The 18,227-nt window shown below is 35.8% G+C and overlaps 1 protein-coding gene across 2 annotated transcripts in view; it reads right to left on the reverse strand.

The window, feature by feature from the left end:
• LOC108966419 (cytosolic purine 5'-nucleotidase) overlaps positions 1 to 15,627 on the reverse strand; it is an 84,659-nt gene extending 69,032 nt beyond the window's left edge. The window contains exons 1-3 of one of the 2 annotated variants that reach the window (XM_018929306.1): positions 15,081 to 15,627; positions 12,307 to 12,699; positions 9,029 to 9,114 (exon numbers count right to left, since the gene is read on the reverse strand). In XM_018929306.1, the coding sequence (XP_018784851.1) occupies positions 9,029 to 9,114; positions 12,307 to 12,351 (131 nt within the window). In that variant the 5' untranslated portion in view covers positions 12,352 to 12,699; positions 15,081 to 15,627. The remainder of the gene's footprint in view (positions 1 to 9,028; positions 9,115 to 12,306; positions 12,700 to 15,080) is intronic. The other variant, XM_018929307.1, reaches the window with a different exon arrangement.
• Between the last annotated feature and the right edge of the window lie 2,600 nt (positions 15,628 to 18,227).

Below are 18,227 nucleotides of genomic sequence, written 5' to 3' on the forward strand. Positions count from 1 at the left end.
AAAAAAAAAAAAAATTGATTTTTTTTACTGTACAAATCAAAGGCTTAAATTGTGTAGAATATGTTGGTAAAATGTTTTTTCGATTCGTGAATTAGTTCCGTCGCAACATGACTTTGAACGGACCTAGGTCCTAAGCATTGACGGATGCATTGAAACTTTGACACGCCTTCCCTTGAAACAAGATTTTTGGAATCTATGGGCATTCTCGTTTTTCAATATTCAATATTCTTCGGTACGATTTTGTAGGTTAATCGCAATATTTTGGTCATGAACGACTTTTTACAACAGGTCAAAGTGGAAAAATCATGCGAAAAAACGATACTTTATTTTCAAGTCGCTACCATTTTATTTCTATAACGAATTTTTTCATGTTTTTTAGGTTGGGTTGGGTCTACGGAATGTTATCATTAGGATTCGTTTGATTTGCTGCTTGTAGGCAATGAATTGCGACTTGTACTGTGCCCGCAGATGAGGTCGGTTTTCAAAACAGCTATTGCTGGAGCAGCCAACAATTTTTAAGAAAATATTTGTTTATAATTTAAAAACATATAAAATCGTATATTATTATTAATTTCTTATTGCCAACTATTTCTCACAGTGTACCCATGCCAAAAAGTATCCATATATCGTGTTATGAATGACATACTTTCTAATATTCAAATACTCAAGCATGCACTTGTCATTATGCAAGCGTAGATATGTACATACATCCACTGACATATACATAACACATTTCGTACATATGTACATAGACATAAGTATGTACTTGTAATTAGTTACATACATATGCATGTAAATTCGTGCCACCTAGACAACTTTTGTGGCAAGAAATTCAACAAATCATTGTCGCCCGAAAAACTGCGTTGGCCGACTGTTAGCTTTCCGAATTATGAACGTGAAGATCGTAGTGATCGCCAAGTTTATACATATACCCTCTTTGCAACAGTGAATAAAAGAAAATAATATTTGGAGAATTTCCCGGTTTGCTGACTTAAAAACGCCGATACTTAAGACGAAATATTTAATAATTTCGATAGAAAAGAAGTATTTTAAATTCGGGGCTGTGATGGGTATAATTTGTATTGGAAAGCTTTAATACTACTTATATAACTATATACAAACACATCATAACAAATCTGTCAAACTATTTTTGACGCGACTAAAAATTCACGGGTATAATACCCGTTATGACATTTGTTCTGCGTTGAGTGAAATGTTTTGTTCGATTGACAATCCGCATTACAATACTGGCTGTCATAACACTCGATAGATAGTACCTACATATATCTACCTATACATATTTACTATTTACATGTACTATATACTACACATATACCCACTAATAATGCCGAGTGTACGAGGTTATGACTGTAACATTTAATTGTAAATATTTTTATGCGAGCAAAATTTTTGTTTGCTAGTCAATCAGTAGCCGCTCGAATCGCGCTTCGCGATAAGCCGTGCTGATAACACTAGCCAAGCAACAACAATAATATGTATATTTAAACAAAGAAAAAAAGAAAAAAAAAGTAAAATAGCAGTAAATTATATTGTCTTAAAATTCTTGCATAGTGATTACGGGCGAGCGAACTTTGTGATTACATAAAAACTAATGCGAAAATATTTATGTGCGTACGGTTTTACGTATTCGGGCAAGCAATTAAGCGCTTCGAAAATGAAAATAAAAGATTTATACGAAAATCACAGCATTTGTTTAGCACGTGTTTTGCCGGGCGTCCGTTTGTTTTCTCCATATGCCAAATACTCGAGATTGGCCGTTGCGTTCGTGGTTGGGAAAATCGATGTGTGGGCGAAATTTTTAGACGCAACACCTTAGTGGCGCTACTTGTTTACCATTCGTACTATAAATACCTACAATATGAGTATTTGTTTATAAAATTTCCACTGTGATGTTTTATCAAAGTAGTTTTATTTTTAAATCGTCGGAAAAAGGAAAAATAATAATCATTTGATATCTTTTCATTATGGTTATGGGCATAGACGAAGCTCTAGACTGATTAGATAGTTATTTAATGCTAAGCCCTAGGTGAACCAGCTTCGACAATATGAAAAGGAACTACCTCTCTGCCGCTATATCTGAACTTGGTATCCCCGCAAAACTAGTACGGCTGTGCAAACTGACTTTGAACAACACTAAAAGCTCCGTCAAGATCGAGAAGGACATCTCCAAAACACGAGCGACAAAGTTAAATAGTGAATGTTCTTATAGAAGAGCGGCTCTCAAAAGTTGCCTGGCATTACTAGTACCAATTGGTAGTGTGGAAGGGTCACGCCAACTTCCTTGGTATGCTTCGAGGCCCATCTACAACCACTGCCGTACTTTAGGTTCGGAAACCGGTTGCAAATCAACTCCACATTCAACTATCAAAGTGTCAGTTCATCCCACATTCGGGTTTTAAGTACAACCACCACGATACTCTTCGAGGGTCCAGTCCGCATTAGCAGGTTGGAGCGAACTCCAAGGGCTCCTGCGCCCTGTGGTACCAGAATTACGTCTTCGGTCAGCCTTCGTAGCACGTAACAAATTTTTTTATAAAATTCGTTTTTTTTTCTATTCAACGTAGTTCCTTTCAAAGATGATACACTGACTATAACGATCTTCCAACTTTTCGGCACTATTTTTGTAGTACGGATTGTCTTTTGAATAGACTTCAGTCAGTAGTCATGCGGAAGCAATTCGAAGCTCAGTTGATGGAGTGTTGCCATTTTACTGACATGGGACAAGGTGCATTATCTTGGTGAAATAAAACTTTCTTTTTATTCTAATGCGGCCGTTTTTCGGCAATTTCGTGCTTCGAAAGGTCCATGGACGCTGTGCAATAGTCGCTGTTGATGTTCTTACGTTTTTCAAGTTGGTCAATAAAAATTATTCCATGCCTCTGCAATCCACTCAGATGACAGTCGATTGGACTTTGGAGTGATATGATGTAGCTATGTTTCATCCATTGTGACGTATCGACACAAAAACTCGGGTTCATTACGTTTGAATATCTTCACACACTGCTTCGAATCATCAACTCGTCGTTGTTTTCGGTTTCAAAGTGCTCGTGCGGCATCTACTCTTTCTCATATGTCATATGTTGTGAATAATATGATAGAAGAACTCTTAGACATTCAAAATTGTCCGAGGAATTGCAATTTGAATTGCAGATCCCAGAATTACAAGTTCTGTCGATTTGGGATTGTGTAGTTAGGTTCGATCTATTCGAGCTTTGAAATGTATGGAGAAAGGAAGAGAATGGCTCAAAAATTTAACTGATTGCATTGATAGATAAGTATACCATACCCAACTTAGACTGTACAGTAATACGTATAAAATACTATTTTGAAATACTACAGACAAATCAAATAAAAACTAAGAAACCACCTTTCCCCAATATGAGGAAAAAATATAAAATCGGTCTGTATTTCCGCTCTTCCTCATAAACACTTTCTACATAAGAGTCTCTGTTCTTCTGGTTGACCGAAAGTCAGAATGCGAAATATCTTCAGAAAATTAAGTAGAGATAATTTGTCAAACATAATAAGATCCAGCACTAAACTTAGCAATATCGGATCTATACCTTCACAGTACTGAAATGTAAAATATATGACTTTCATTGGGTCCATTAAAAACGCAACGAGAATGATGATAACAAGAATACAAGTAATTTTTACGCATCATGTTGTTGTTATTGACATATTTTTAAATTAATGAAAAACTCATAATTTAGGCGACGTGATGCGCAAAAAATAACAAACAAATACAGAAATAGATGAGCGCCTCTAGATCTGTACGTAAATCCATCGAAACAAAAATAAAAAAAAAAAACCAAACCAAAGTCATTGACAGCGTGCTCGCGAGATGTCAGCACAAATGTGAGCATCAAAGCTATTGATAGAAAATATGATAAGCATTGTTTTGACGGTCCAATGACCCAACACCTCAAAGCAGCATAAAATGGATCGCGAGATTGTGAGTTAACGGTAATCTCTCGGGTGACTCGAGTGTGCCGAATGGCGTCAAGCCAGTCAAGCATTGATAAACGGAAACACATTGATGACGGTGATTTATGGTGTGATTGCAGCAGCACTGTTGCCATATTCTTCTGGAATAAGTGGTTCAGACTCTCAGTCCTCTCTCCAACACCCGGCCCACAGCATTTGCAATTGAAATTTATAATTTTCTAATAACAAATAGTGAAGTAGCTATCATTTATGTGCGGCTCATTTTATTGCTCTAATTGAATCGTTTGTTGAATTAATAACTTACAACTTGCTTGTCCATTTACACTCGACATTTACATAGTCTCTCTTGCCCTCCCACCAGTGCATGATAATCAAGGCGATAGCATTCGCTCGTCGCTCTTGATAGGATGTACTGGCTTCTGATTTTGTATTCTCCCAAGATTATTTTCAGTTTTATTTTCGAGGTGTAGGAATTTGAGTTGTTATTGTTGGCATTTTGTTTTGCCTACGAAAGCAATGACAATGGCATTGGAAGGGGTGTGGCGTGGTGTTTTGGGGGTTGGGGTTTATGAGGTCAGCGCACCTCGTTGGCATTTGTTTAAAGAGTCTTCATTATATAGTCAGCGACTTTGTTTTTCTTTAACAACAAAACAAAAATCAGAATACGAATTAAGTAACAATCAAAACAATTGGAAGATAGCGGCGTGCGTAAAGATTGTGTTTGCTACTTTTTGCTGACAGTGTGCTTGAAATGGATTTTTTATGAAGTTTTGGAAAGCAAAGGAATGAGAGAAAATAAATTCGAAATAATTTATTGAAAGACATATGTACATATGTTTTTGTATACATAGCCATAAACACATATACATATATTTAATACATAGTATTTACCTATGATCATAACGGGTGATCCAAGTACAGGTTCTATTCTCAGTAGCCCTTTTCTGACATATCACTCCTGAGTCGTGTCAAGCAGTTATGTTATTTTTATTCAGTATTGTTTAACATTTCATCATAGAAAGCCTTAGGCCTGAATAATGTTTACTTATCTTGAGGCCTAGCATTCATTATGGGATAATATTCGACCGAATAGACCACGTCCAGCAGGCAGTAAAGAAAATATAGCAGCCGTAACTGTGAGTGTACACGAAGACCGTAAAGAGTCGATTCGGTGCTGTTCGCAGTAACTCGGACTGACGTATGGAACTACTTGGCGCATTCTATGTGGAGATTTTAAATTAAAAGCGTACGAAATATAGCTCATGCATGAACTGAAACCGCTCCACCTTCCCATGCGACAGCGCTGCGCTCTAAGGGCTTTTGAAAAGTTCCAAGAAATCCGACACTTTCGTGCCAAATTTTGTCCAGCAAAGAGATCTATTTCAAGCTCAATGGCTATGTAAACAAGCAAAATTGCCGCATTTGGGATGAAGAGCAACCGAACGAGATTCAAGAGCTTTCATTTCATTCAAAAAAAAAAAAAAAACAAAGGTTCGATGTGGTTTGTGGGTCGGTGGAATCATCGATTCATATTTTTTCAAAAATGAGCACGTAACCGTCACTCTCGAACGTTATCGCGAAATTATAACCGACTATTTGATGCCTGAAATTGAAGCTTGTGATCTCAGCGATAATTGGTTTCAACAACACGGCGCCACTTTCCACGCAACACATTTACCAATGAATTTCTTGACAGAACACTTCGGTGAGCAGATAATTTCATGTTTTGGGCCGGTCGATTGGCCATTAAGATCGTGTGATCTAACATCGTTAAACTTTTTCCTGTGGGGATATGTAAAGTCTAAAGTCTCTGCGGACAAACCCGCTTCGATTTAGGTCTTGGAGCAAAATATCACGCGTATCATTCGCCAGTTACCAGTCGAAATGTCATCGCAAATTGGATTCAACGGATAGACCATCCATCAAAAAATAAATGACGAAGAATGTTTTTTCGAATGATAATAAATATTCCCCATTGAATTTGAAGCTTCTTTGTTTTTTCTTTGAAAAAGTAAGAACCTCGATATTGATCTCCCTTTATATACTAAAATTTTTTACAAAAATAATATTAAAAAATCGCAAAAAGTTAAAAAGTTAGCCGCAAAGAATTCTTTACAATCAGTGGCTCTTAGTACTCCGCTCACTCATATGGTATCTATACATACATAGAGTATAAGTAAGCAAGTACTCACTGAAGTACAACGAGCGTAATAATTTATGCTCAAGGGAAAAGTTTGAATAAATTCATTATTTGTTGCTAATGGAAGAATCAACAATTTGGCAGAAAAAAATTCCACTACGTAAAAATTTACTTATTATATTTAAGGTGGCATCGAACTTAGTACCGATGATTATCTCTTCATTTTCACATTCTCTTGACGTTTCAAAATAGTAAAGGCTCGCTGGTGCTTAGATACAAAGAAGACGGTGGATGTACTGTATTTGAAGTAGATGAAGTAATGAACTGATGCGACTTTTTCGGCGGATTTATCAGCCTTTTGAAAAATACATCTAAGTAGTATCTAAGAGACGCTTGGAATTAACAAAATAATACGTAAAAATTATATGTTTACAAAGCAGAATAAGTGCAAAGTTACCAACAATTGAACAGTTGATAACATTAATATTTGTTTTTGAATGATGAAATACACCTATTTGCTTATGTTGTCTATATTTATATTATATGTATGCATGTGTAAGAATTACATTCATATCAAACGTAATTAAGAATCTCATTGACCCCAAACTTGATTCTAAAAAAAAAATTGCGTCAAGGGGGTTTTTTTTAGAAACGAGTGATCTATTCATATGCTGTTACAATTTCGAACGATAAGTAATTGTTTTTAAAAATATTTTCGGATCCCAACGTTGAATGCCCAAATATATGAACTGAGGAAATTAGGTGTGTGTTAGCTATGTAGCTGCTGTTTACTAAAGAGAAAAACAAAAATATTTTTGTCAAAATATTTTTAAAAGTCTCACAATTATGAGACTTTTCATATCTGGAATAATGAGTATCTACTAATACTAAAATCTAGCCTATTAACTAAGCAAAAGCATAATGTGTAAGTTTGTATATTCCAGGCTGGAATACCAAAAATTTAAGTCCATGAGAACATAAGATTATTCTGAAAATAAAAATTAGTTCGATACTTAATTCCTGATTTGATTTTGGAGACCTTATAAGCACCTAGTTAAGTATACCCAAATTTCACCCGGTTTAGCAAAAATAAAAACACATTTTTAAGCATTTTAAGGCAAATCATTATTATCGTCCTCAAAATATGCTGCAAGCATGCCAACGCTTAAGCCAATTTTTCATACACCTGTTATAAGTCTCGGCTATGATGGCCTTCAGTGCCTTCAGCGAATTTTGTTTCTTCGGTTTCAGCTCATTTTTGAAGCACCATTTGTTAGATGATTGCTACATCATATTCATAAACCCACGTCTCGTCGCTAGTTACATATAATGTGTTTTATGGATGTAGTGTCCTCGGTCACGTTAAAAAATATATCTTTAACGACCTCAACTCGACGTCGTGTCGGCAAAAGATTTAGGTCTTGTTGTACGAGTCTAGCATTGACTCCTTACACACCCAATCATTAAATACAATGTATTGAGTCGTTCGTTGAGATCCTCTGTTATCCCGCTGATACCAAAATGACGATTTCCAAGCACTGTTTTTCTGACTTTTTCGATGTGATCATCATTAACAGTGTTGGATGGACGATACACATGAGGTAAGTTTCCAATGATCCCTCATGTTCTTTATTGAATGCTTTATGCCACTCAAATACTCTTGTATGAACATTTCAGCCACATTTTCAACGATTTTGTAGCCGTGATTTCATTTTAAACACAAAATTTAGAGTAAAAGTAAAATTGTTAAATTTTTTTCCTTGGTGCGCATCTTAAATGGCCTCGTCCGGGTCAAATTCGATCAGATGGTACTTTCACTAGATCTAAAATAGATGCGGCTTTATCTTCCCTCCACTCGTACTAGCCAGATCAATGTCTTAAGAAGGACATTTGTGATCGAAAATTTTTTTTTAAAATACCTTATGAAATTTTTTCGAACAATCAGAATTCTTTATTCAGACAATTTATAGAACACGTAGATGTGAGTGAAAGAAACGAATTAAATTCTGTGGACTAACCGCTTATTGCAATAAAAATTTAGATACCGAATCAAGTACAGAAGCAATAAACATAAGACTACGTTCAAAGGAAGAGTGATTGAGGACTATCAAACTAATTTATCTGAAGAATTCTCTCAAGGTATTACATGGGTTACAGGTTTTAAAAAATTGAATTATTGTATTATTAAATTTTAAAGCTCTGCTAGAATATTGTCCTAAATTTTCAAGTTCCGAGTAAGAGTTTTGGAGATACAGTTATGAGAATTTCAGTGCTCGCGGCTAGCTAGGCTAAGTGCGCCGTCTTTAAACGCGCTTGTCTCGAAACTGTGTTGTTGAAGTCTGTTTCTCGAGAACTACTCAACCGATCTTCCTGAAATTTTACACAGGTCTTTGAAATACAATTCTTAACGACTTGGATGAATAGTTTTTTCCGATTACTTTAACTATTTGAAAAAAAATGTCGCGAAATTTTCACGGAAATTTTAATTTTTTTGTAAAAATGTCTGCCAAATTTCATTCAATTTTTTTTTTCCTCGACCAAGTTCTAAGTTACGGTATTTTTCACTTTAGATGATCCTGTAAAGAGTTATTCTGCCAACGCGGGCGCATCTTTTTTCAGAGGGGTCACCGAAAATGCGTCGCAATGGCTGATTTAAAATATTTTTTCTAAAAATTTTAGAATTTTTCTGTTAATAGTGTTATTTGTAATAATAAAAAATTCTAATAAAATATTTCATGGGAAAATAATTGTTGAAAAGTGCTGATTTTTGCCCGATTAATTGACACGTAAGAGGTTACTGGGAATGAACCACAAAGACGTTTAGGCCGATTTTAGATTTCTTGTAAACCGGAAAGAAATAGGAATCTTTCCATACTTCAGAGAATCTTAAGCGTTAGTTTAGATTTAAATTGAACTTACCTATTACTTGCTTTGCGATAGTACTTCTTTTCCGCTGACCGTGGCGTCATAAGGTCAACAGCGTTGTCAATTTCCTCCGCCATTGGCTGAAAAGAGAGCAAGCAACAGAAGCAATTTATTTGATATTCAAAAAAAAAAAAAAAAAAAAAAAAAAAAAAAAAAAAAAAACACAACAAAAACAATGAAAANTTGTCAATTTCCTCCGCCATTGGCTGAAAAGAGAAAAAAAAAAAAAAAAAAAAAAAAAAAAATTAAATAAAAAAAAAAAAAAAAAAAAACAAAAAAAAAAAAAAACACAACAAAAACAATGAAAATAAATAATTCAAAATTAGCCAAAGTGACTAAAAATAATTTAAAGTAAAATTGAAGAATAAATGGAGAAATAAAAAAGGATTTCTATGCTAAATAAATAAAAGAGATAAAAATGCGAATKCAAGAAAGTGAATTTAGCACAAAAGCCCGAAAAGAGACTTTAGTTGGCAAATATTGAGGTTAGAAAAAAAAAAGTAATAAAAAAGTATGATAAAAAGTAACTAAAACCAACCGAAATCATAAAACTGGCACAACGAACGCAATCAAGTCGGCGCTTATGACCCAAAGCGAGACTAGATAAGGACCCCAAAGCGAAGCTGGCTGGGCAGCAGTGCGCCCACAATGCAAGCAATCGTAATTCTACGTCACGCTGCGAATGACAAATACCGTTGTATGCGCAATTCACCATTTCCTTTGTTTCCTTTGGACGCTTTGAATATTGCCTTAGTGAGATTGCTAGTTGGCGGCAAACAAAGCGAAACTGCAAGTTCCAAATTGGAACTTCCAATGAAGCCAGCAGCGTGCAGCGTCGTGTGATGGGAGTGCACAGTGTGCAATGTGCAACATGCGGCACGTGGCATACATACGGCGCTCGTGTTAAAAGCTATTTTCAAATGCTTGTTTGTATGTCTGTATGTAGTTTTGTGTGTCAATGGGAGTGGTAACGTGACACAATGAGGACGCCTATAAACTAACTGTGCCAGTTGGAGTATGAAATTGAAATTTTCAGTTATATTTTTAAGTTAACTGACGCTGTTGGCATTGTTTTAGTTTTCGCATGCGAAATTTTATACAGAAAAATTTTAATTTTCGTTCGGTCGAGCTTTGGCTCTAATTTATTATGGAACCTATTGTTATTAGGAGCTATTCATTTTAGAAGTAAGAAGCTGGTTAGGAAAGTTCGCCGAAGAGTAAAGCAACCGCTCTATAAGTGACAATAGGCCTTACGATATTGGTCTACAGCCAACTTACATATGATACCTGGCTTACAGCCGCAGGATCTGTCGGCTAGGCGTCTGAATATCATGAGTGCCTTGGTGGCGGACAGTGTTAAATTCAAATAACTATTCCACCATAAGTTTGGTCTAATGTGAGACGCAGGAGTTTGCCACCTGCAGACACCTCCAACTTCGTGTCACCGAGCCCAGAAGAGATCTTCGCTTTGAAGAAGGGCAAACGGTTGTTTTTCGGTGTCTACTCGACTGTAACAGACTTTCCATTGCTGTAGAGAGAATCGCCCACGAGTAGTTGAAATATTTTTGACGGACTTTTGCGTTCTGTGGCAGCAGATGAAGCCCACGTTCTACCAAAGTTTGGGACTGCCTATTGATTCTATGGACTTTGCAAGTTAGATATTTCCGAAGGAACGTGCAAAAGAGTTGTCCTGTTAGTAGGGTTGTGGGAAACAGAAACATTAGAAGATGTGGTCAAGGCGGATACTAAGTTAGCGGTCATTTTAGATGCTTTCAACGGAATATATGGTAGCGGATCTAAAATTCGTTGGATGAGAGGTTGTGAACCCCATCAGTAACAAAGTCAACTCGGCAATATTAGTTGCAGTAAGATTTGAGGTCAGATTGTCTATAGATGGATACGTGTTCAGATTCGAGATCGACTTTTCGAAATAGCTTTGAAAACAGAAATACGGAACTGGTGTTTCTGAGGTAAAAATTTCCTGATGATCTTTTTCTCTATTTGAGCTCTGTGGATCTCTTACGATAAAACAGGAACGTAATTAATGTTAATTAGAAGAATTACTAGTGAAATTATTATATGAACATGTGGAACGGATGCAAGTTGACGTTTTAGGAAGTCAATAATACAAATTTTGAGGTTAGTCAGAACTTTTAGTACAAGAACACAAGATACAACATTATCTTTTTGATAAAAAGGTTCGGGATCCGGCTGTTCGAAAGAACCAAAAGAGTTTAGAATATGAAAATACGGAACTGAGGTTTTTGGGGGGAAAAGTTATGAAGATCTTACAAATTAAACTCTACTACAATACTGTAGCATCGTGATTAATGATGACTAGACAAATGAATTTTTGATACCATTATATGAACTTTTGAAACGGGAGCAAGTTCACGTTTTATGATGTCATCAATATAAATTTTGAGGTTAGTTAGAGATATTAGTATGAGAACACAAGATAGATAACTATCTTTTTGATAGAAAGGTTGAGGATCCGACTGTGCGAAAGAGTTTCGAATATGAAAATACGGTACTGTTGGGAGAATATGAACATTTGGAACGGAGTTGGTGCTACTTTTAGCATAAAAAATACATATGATTTCAACATTATCGGCTGTTCGAATTCTAGCAATTCAAGAGTGATCCCTCGGGGGGGAAAGTTATGAGAAGGATCAATTATTGATTTTACTTAATTCGATATAATGATGCATGTATTACATTGACATTTGTATTAAGACATAAAATATAATAATGAATTTGAATATATTTAATATAAATGTAGAGCGAAAAAAGTATGAATGCGTCACAATAAATCAAAGAAGAGAGAGCAGCAAACAAAATTGAAAGCTTTCTCCGTATAATTATATGAGAGAAAGGTCAAAGTCGTTTAGTTTGGCATAAACTAGAGGCATTTGGAAGGTGCACAGACTCAGTTAACAAGAAATAAATATTTAATTCTGAGACGCTTCGAGAAAATAAATTTTAAACTTAAGAAGTCATTGACTTATTCAACTGAGCTCGTGGACTTTAAAGTGCAATGAAGCTTATACAACTTTAGATAACTTTTGCTCCTCTATCAAAATGAAATTTAAATTGTATGTAGAGGCACTAATGAAGCATCAAAAAGTAATAAGATTCAAGCAAGAAGAAAAATAAAGCAATAAAGAATTTATAAAAATATTTGTAACGAGTCAAAAGCCGAAAAGAGGAGGAAAGCAACAACACTACAGTGAAGAATGGCACAACTGACACACCAAAAAGCGCATACTTACCAGTGCAGCTGCATTGACGACCGACGATTGCTCGAAACTAGACATTTTCGTTTTGTGCGCTTGAAGTCGCTGAAAACTACTGGCGGCTGCTGCGGTGGCTCGCGCCTGACGGAGTGCTGCAGTTAAAGACTTTCTTATAGACACTTTGCTTGTTGCGTTCAGAACACACTTACAACGTGCTTGTTGGCTGTTATTCTGTTTTTTTGTTTTGCTTTTTTTTATAATGTGATTGTTGTTGTTTGTGTGTAAAAATGCGCCTATCAGCAAATCTTAGCGCCGTTTATTATCAAAAAGATCTTTACTTGTCTGCTTCTATTTGCAATTTGCAAAGTTTCAGCGCCTCTGTAATTGTAATGAGCTGGTGAATTGTGTGGCACCAAAATTTTGCGAATTCTGCAAAAACCCAAAAGCAGAATGGAGTAGAAAATATAAACTGCAGTTAATTCAAAAAAAAAAAAAAAAAATTAGTTTTGACAGTTGGGCAACATATACTGTCCAGAAAGTGAAATTACGCTTTTTGTGTGCGTGTGTGTGGGTATGCGCAAATATAAGCTCTTCTGCACCGTTAGACAGTAAAAGCTGCTTAACTAAAGTTTTTTGTTATTGTTATTGTACTAACACATTTATGCTTGTGTTTTGGAGCGTCAACTTGAAAGCTATGCACTTCAAATGCAACTTTTTAGCGTTCAGCCTGAATGTATGCTAAAAATTTTATAGGTAACTACGGCACAGGGTGTTAATTGTTGCCTATGTAGTTAGTAGGTAGTTAATGTCCATATGTTTWAAGGGTATACATGCATACATACATATGTGGAAATGTGTGTAAGTGAATTTTACTTATTTTTAAACAATTTCAGAAATTATTTGAACAAGTTTAATTAATATTAAAAAAATCAATGTCAAATATTAAAAAATCGTATATTGAATAGTTAGACCTATTTCTATTCTATATACGATATTTCACTTGATGTTCGTCGCTATTAGGGTGGTCCTTAAACAAACAAAGACAGATTCATTCGGGGCTTGTACCATTGACTTCGACAGTAATCCGTAACGAACTTCGTGAAGATATCTTGTCAAATAAAAGAGTTTCTTCCTTAAGAATTAGAGCTTTTGACCATTCAGTTCGTATCGCAGCTATACGCTATAGTGGTCCGATTTCAGCGGTTTCGATGTCTGAAAAACACTAATGCGCGTAAATACCGGCAAATAGACAGACAGACGGACGTGACTGTTGCCGCAACAATCGGTTCTAAATACGTAACCGGAACGGAGCCAGATTTTTATGCGGCCAGGGACCCTCCAAATTATTTTATTTCCACTACAACAAGAAAGGACGGACGTGGCTAAATCGAGATGAGTGGTGTAACGCTGTGTTTACTACTATTACCTTGGAGTTTCACGCTGTTTGTGTGAAAAAAGCATTAAATTGTGGCAGATCATTTCGTGGATTTAATATTAGATGGTGATGTGATATTATTGAGGAATTAACGAACTTAAGGGTTTCGTCGATGATGGACCAATGGGATTGAGGTTTGCCGTTCAAAAAACAGTTGGGTCTAAATAAGCGGAACGGACCACGATTTTTATCCAGCCAAGGACTCTCAAATCGGCAGTATTCCTCTAAATTACTTCAAGAATGCTTTCTGACACAACACCACAATAGATGTAGATTTGGAATAATCCACGAGGTGAATGGTGTCTTTTATAGCCTCAAATACCATAATTTTGGACAATTATAAATACATTTTTGACACAAATACCACACAATGCAATATTCACTGGAGATACATACATACATACATATGTATATGAGGACAACACAAATAATTTACACAAAATATCAACCACTTTCCTCCTTAATAATTGTTTTATATATAGAAAAATATATTACGGCTAATTTTCTCTAATTTCTAGTACTGTGCGCATATACATACATGTACATACATGCATACATACAATATATTGATGGAATAATTTTGTGCCCGACTGACTACGAAAACACAAAAACACCCTAATGAAGCACTTCATAGATAAATTCAGGCACATGCCAGTGGCACATATGCCACTGCGCACATTTGTTCGTAAGTATGTATATATGTACGTATGTAAATACATATATACATTTGTATGACTTCACTAAACAAACTAAATTACCATATTTATCTACAATATACTAAGTATGTGTGTATACACATTCAAGTATGTATGTATGTATAGACAAGCACATATGCCGCTAAACGAAAATACTGAAATAAGAAATTATGGAAATGCGTGTAAAAGCCGCAAAGAAAAGCTGAAGGTGAACCCAAAAATGTGAGGATACCATGGTCTGCATAAACACGCTGAAATCACAGCAAAGAATTTTGGGATAAACGGAGGAGAAAGACGTGCACTGCATGGATATTTTCATAGCTCCCAAACGCACCCACACAAAATGGCACATATGATGCTTAGAAATATATGTATGTATGTATGTATGTATGTATGTATGTATGTATGTATGTACATAGTATGCATTTCTGCCGAAATTATATGCGCAGCAGTCGAGCAACGACACAGCAGGAGGTAGAAAATTATGAAAACATTAAAATTATTCAGGCCCATAAACGCCAAATGGAAAAATTGTGAAATCTTTTATGCTGATAAGGTTTACAAATACGATTTGCGAATTATTAAATATAGAGTTATCTCTATTAGTACGTAATAAGTTTGTGAATATGTAATGTGTTAGAGGCTTGTTGACGATGTGATTATTGTTTATGGTTGTGTACCTTTCTTGTGTAAGCAGTTACGGCGGCAGAAAGTCGCTTTCTTTGTTAAATGCCGTAGCGAGCAGAAAAGCCGCATAAATTAGTTCCAATAGTTTTTCCTGTTAATGCTTTTTGGGGGCGTGCTTAATTTCCGCACACAATTGAATGATGACGCACAGATTTGTACACCAATCCTCTGCTTTTTTCGATATGAACACACTTCCAGGGCGGCGTGAACGCGTTGCGTTGAACAACTTGCGTAATTTCTGCGTTTTCTCACACAAAAAAGATTGAACAAATTTACGGCTGAAAATTTTCACTGGAACTTGTCACGATTGCCGGCACACTTGCTTTAAACACTCGCACAACTTTTCGGCAAAACTCACGCAAATTACAATTCTTTTCTGATTTTTAATTATGCTCACGATTATTACTGCCCAAAAAACGTTTTGAAAAACACAGAAATATGTATAGTCAAAACGCTTTCCAATTTGTCGACAAATCCAAATTTCCTACCGCACAGCGATTTATCCAAATGTTTCTTCGGCTTTTCACTTGTGTTCTTTGCATTTGCACAATTTGACATTTGCGGCGCAGTCGCAGTCGTTCTCTACTCAGACGTCAGAACTCAGCTGTTTTCTGTTGTACGTGAAAGAATTGTAGCGAAAAGCGCATGATGCGAAAGGAAATGAAATTGTGATAATAACAAAAATACAAATAGCAAAAACAAAACCAAAGGTAGCAGCGATAGCCGGCTGCCGTGTATTATAATCAACGTTCTCTGCCGGCTGTACAAGCAAACACAAAACAAAAACACCACACAAGTGAGAAGAATAACAACACAAATCAGTGTGTCAGATCTTGTTTGTAAACAAAATACTTTTGTCACGAAAGCTTGAAGTGAGGCAGGTACCTAGTAGGAAATGGAAACTTGCGTTGATAGTTCGTCAGTGAAAAGTTTTAATAAATAAAATATTAATAATAATTATTGCAATAATTTTGAATAAGAATCCCGAATAAATCAAATCTCGCTGGAACAGAGAAAGTGATGAATTATTTGTAAATGACTTCTGCTATAACAAACGAGGAGTTCAAGCTGTTTCCAAGGCAGTGGAGTCTAAGTAAACGGAATGGACCCGGATTTTTATTCAGGCTAGAGATGTTTTCTCTCGCTACAACAACAAAAAGATAAGATGCTGGATCTATCTCTGAAAGCTTCTTTATTTCAACCCGAAATTTCATTTAGTTCCGAGTCACCGACTGCAGTTGTACCCAATAAAACGGCTCGTAGAATAAAGGGAGCTTATAGAAATAAAAACAGGAAAAACGTTAGTTTCTTCACAAATTAAAAAATTTGCATACAAAAATTTGATCGTTCAGTTTGTATGGCAGCTATAGACCATAGTGATCCGATATTGGCAGTTCCAGCGAAAGAGAAGCTTCTTGGGGGAAAATAATCAAATCAGATCGTCGATATTTCAAAAACCCAGAGTTGATATAGGCCTACGACGCTTCCTTACTTGATAAACTCTGTTTAGGGTATAATTAACATGGAGGTGAGACAACCATTTAAACTTAGAGCTCCAGTGAAAGGCATGCTTAGGCGATACATAAAAGATTCCGCTAAGAGATATGAGCAAGGCTGGTAATTACTTGAAAACCAAAAAGATTTAAGGTTTGTTCTAAAAATCTTGCTTTCTCGAAAGCCGTAGAAATTAGGGTCTAACTCTAAAATTTTACAAAAATAATTTAACATTGCTTAAGTCAAAGGCATAAGTTAGGACTTTGAGGCCTTTCGCGACTCGTCCCAATATATTCCGACAAGAAATAACATAGACAGAAATTTCTCAAATGTTGGATAGGATTTTCGAAACTCTGCATGTTTAATGATACTTATTATATAAATATTTCATCTCAATATTAGAAGGTTTAGAAAAGCACATTAAGAAACTGTATACCCAAGTTCAGCAATAGGACAAGAACGTTTAGAGTGTGGACCTCAAATGAGAATGTAAAAATATTCAGGGAGCAAGGTATACATAGATCTTACTTCCACTATATTGTATTTACAACTATTATTCATTATAACGGTATTATTTAGCTCAAAAGCTTTGAGGCACATAGATTGTTCTAGAACAGTGTATCAATTCAACTTCTTATTACCATTTATAATTTATTCTTGAACAATAAGTTTTCTGATATATTTGATATAGTTTGATCGTTTTTGAATTTATGTGCATTCTTACTTCAAGTTTTAATGTGACTCCGAGTATCTGTTAGTCTCGCTTTAATTTCAGCTCTGTTCAACACTCTTTGCTTATCAGTCTGATACCCAAAACAAAAAAAATATTTTGGTCCCGAAGTGGAACATATTCGACTTCGTATTTCCGATATCAGACTTTTCGGAAGTCTTTTAGACTCTGAAACCTCTTCTTCACCACACCATTCCTCACTTTTGACAATCCTCTAGTTCTCCGCCCCAATTTGCACTTTGTGGAGAGCTAAAAATAAAGTAGCAACTGCGCTCCACCTGTGTCTAACCGTATTTAGCACCGAACTTATTATTAAATTTCTGGGTAATTTATCTTAATTGACAGCCTCAATTTCATGAAACGCTCTGAAAAATGCTTTTAACGCATTCGACCACCACTTAAAAGCTCACTTAAATAAATTACTACGTTCCGTGGTGGCTGTGTGAACCGTAAGAATTTACGTCGAAAATAAAATTAAAACATAAACAAGAAGCAATAAAACACTTAATTTTATGACACCGGCGACTGGGCGGTGGGTTCTCATGGCGGAGAGACGGGCTGCCGCGCTGTCGCGCACTTACGGCGCGCCATTTAAATCCACGCTTAACAGCAATTTGTCCAACTGAATTTCCTTTGTGTTTTTTGTGGTCGCCATTAGTTGTTGTTGTTGTTCTTGTTAACGCATACACAATTTACCTGTAATCAAGTATTTATTGCGCTGCTTAAGTATTTTCAGGAGCAGAGCGGAGCTAAAGAAGTTTCAACGGAGTCTAGAGAGTGGGAGTGTAAGGGGCAGAAGGAGCGAGAGGATTTTTGTGTAGAAGAAACTAAAAATACCAGAGCTGCGCGTTTAAGTTGCAATTTAAGTTTTTTGTCTACCTCTCTTGTTCGTAGTTTTTAACTTTTTAATTGCTTT

Source organism: Bactrocera latifrons, unplaced genomic scaffold, assembly GCF_001853355.1.
Source record: "Bactrocera latifrons isolate USDA-ARS-PBARC rearing strain unplaced genomic scaffold, ASM185335v1 scaffold_16, whole genome shotgun sequence".
NCBI classification, from domain to species: domain Eukaryota; kingdom Metazoa; phylum Arthropoda; class Insecta; order Diptera; family Tephritidae; genus Bactrocera; species Bactrocera latifrons.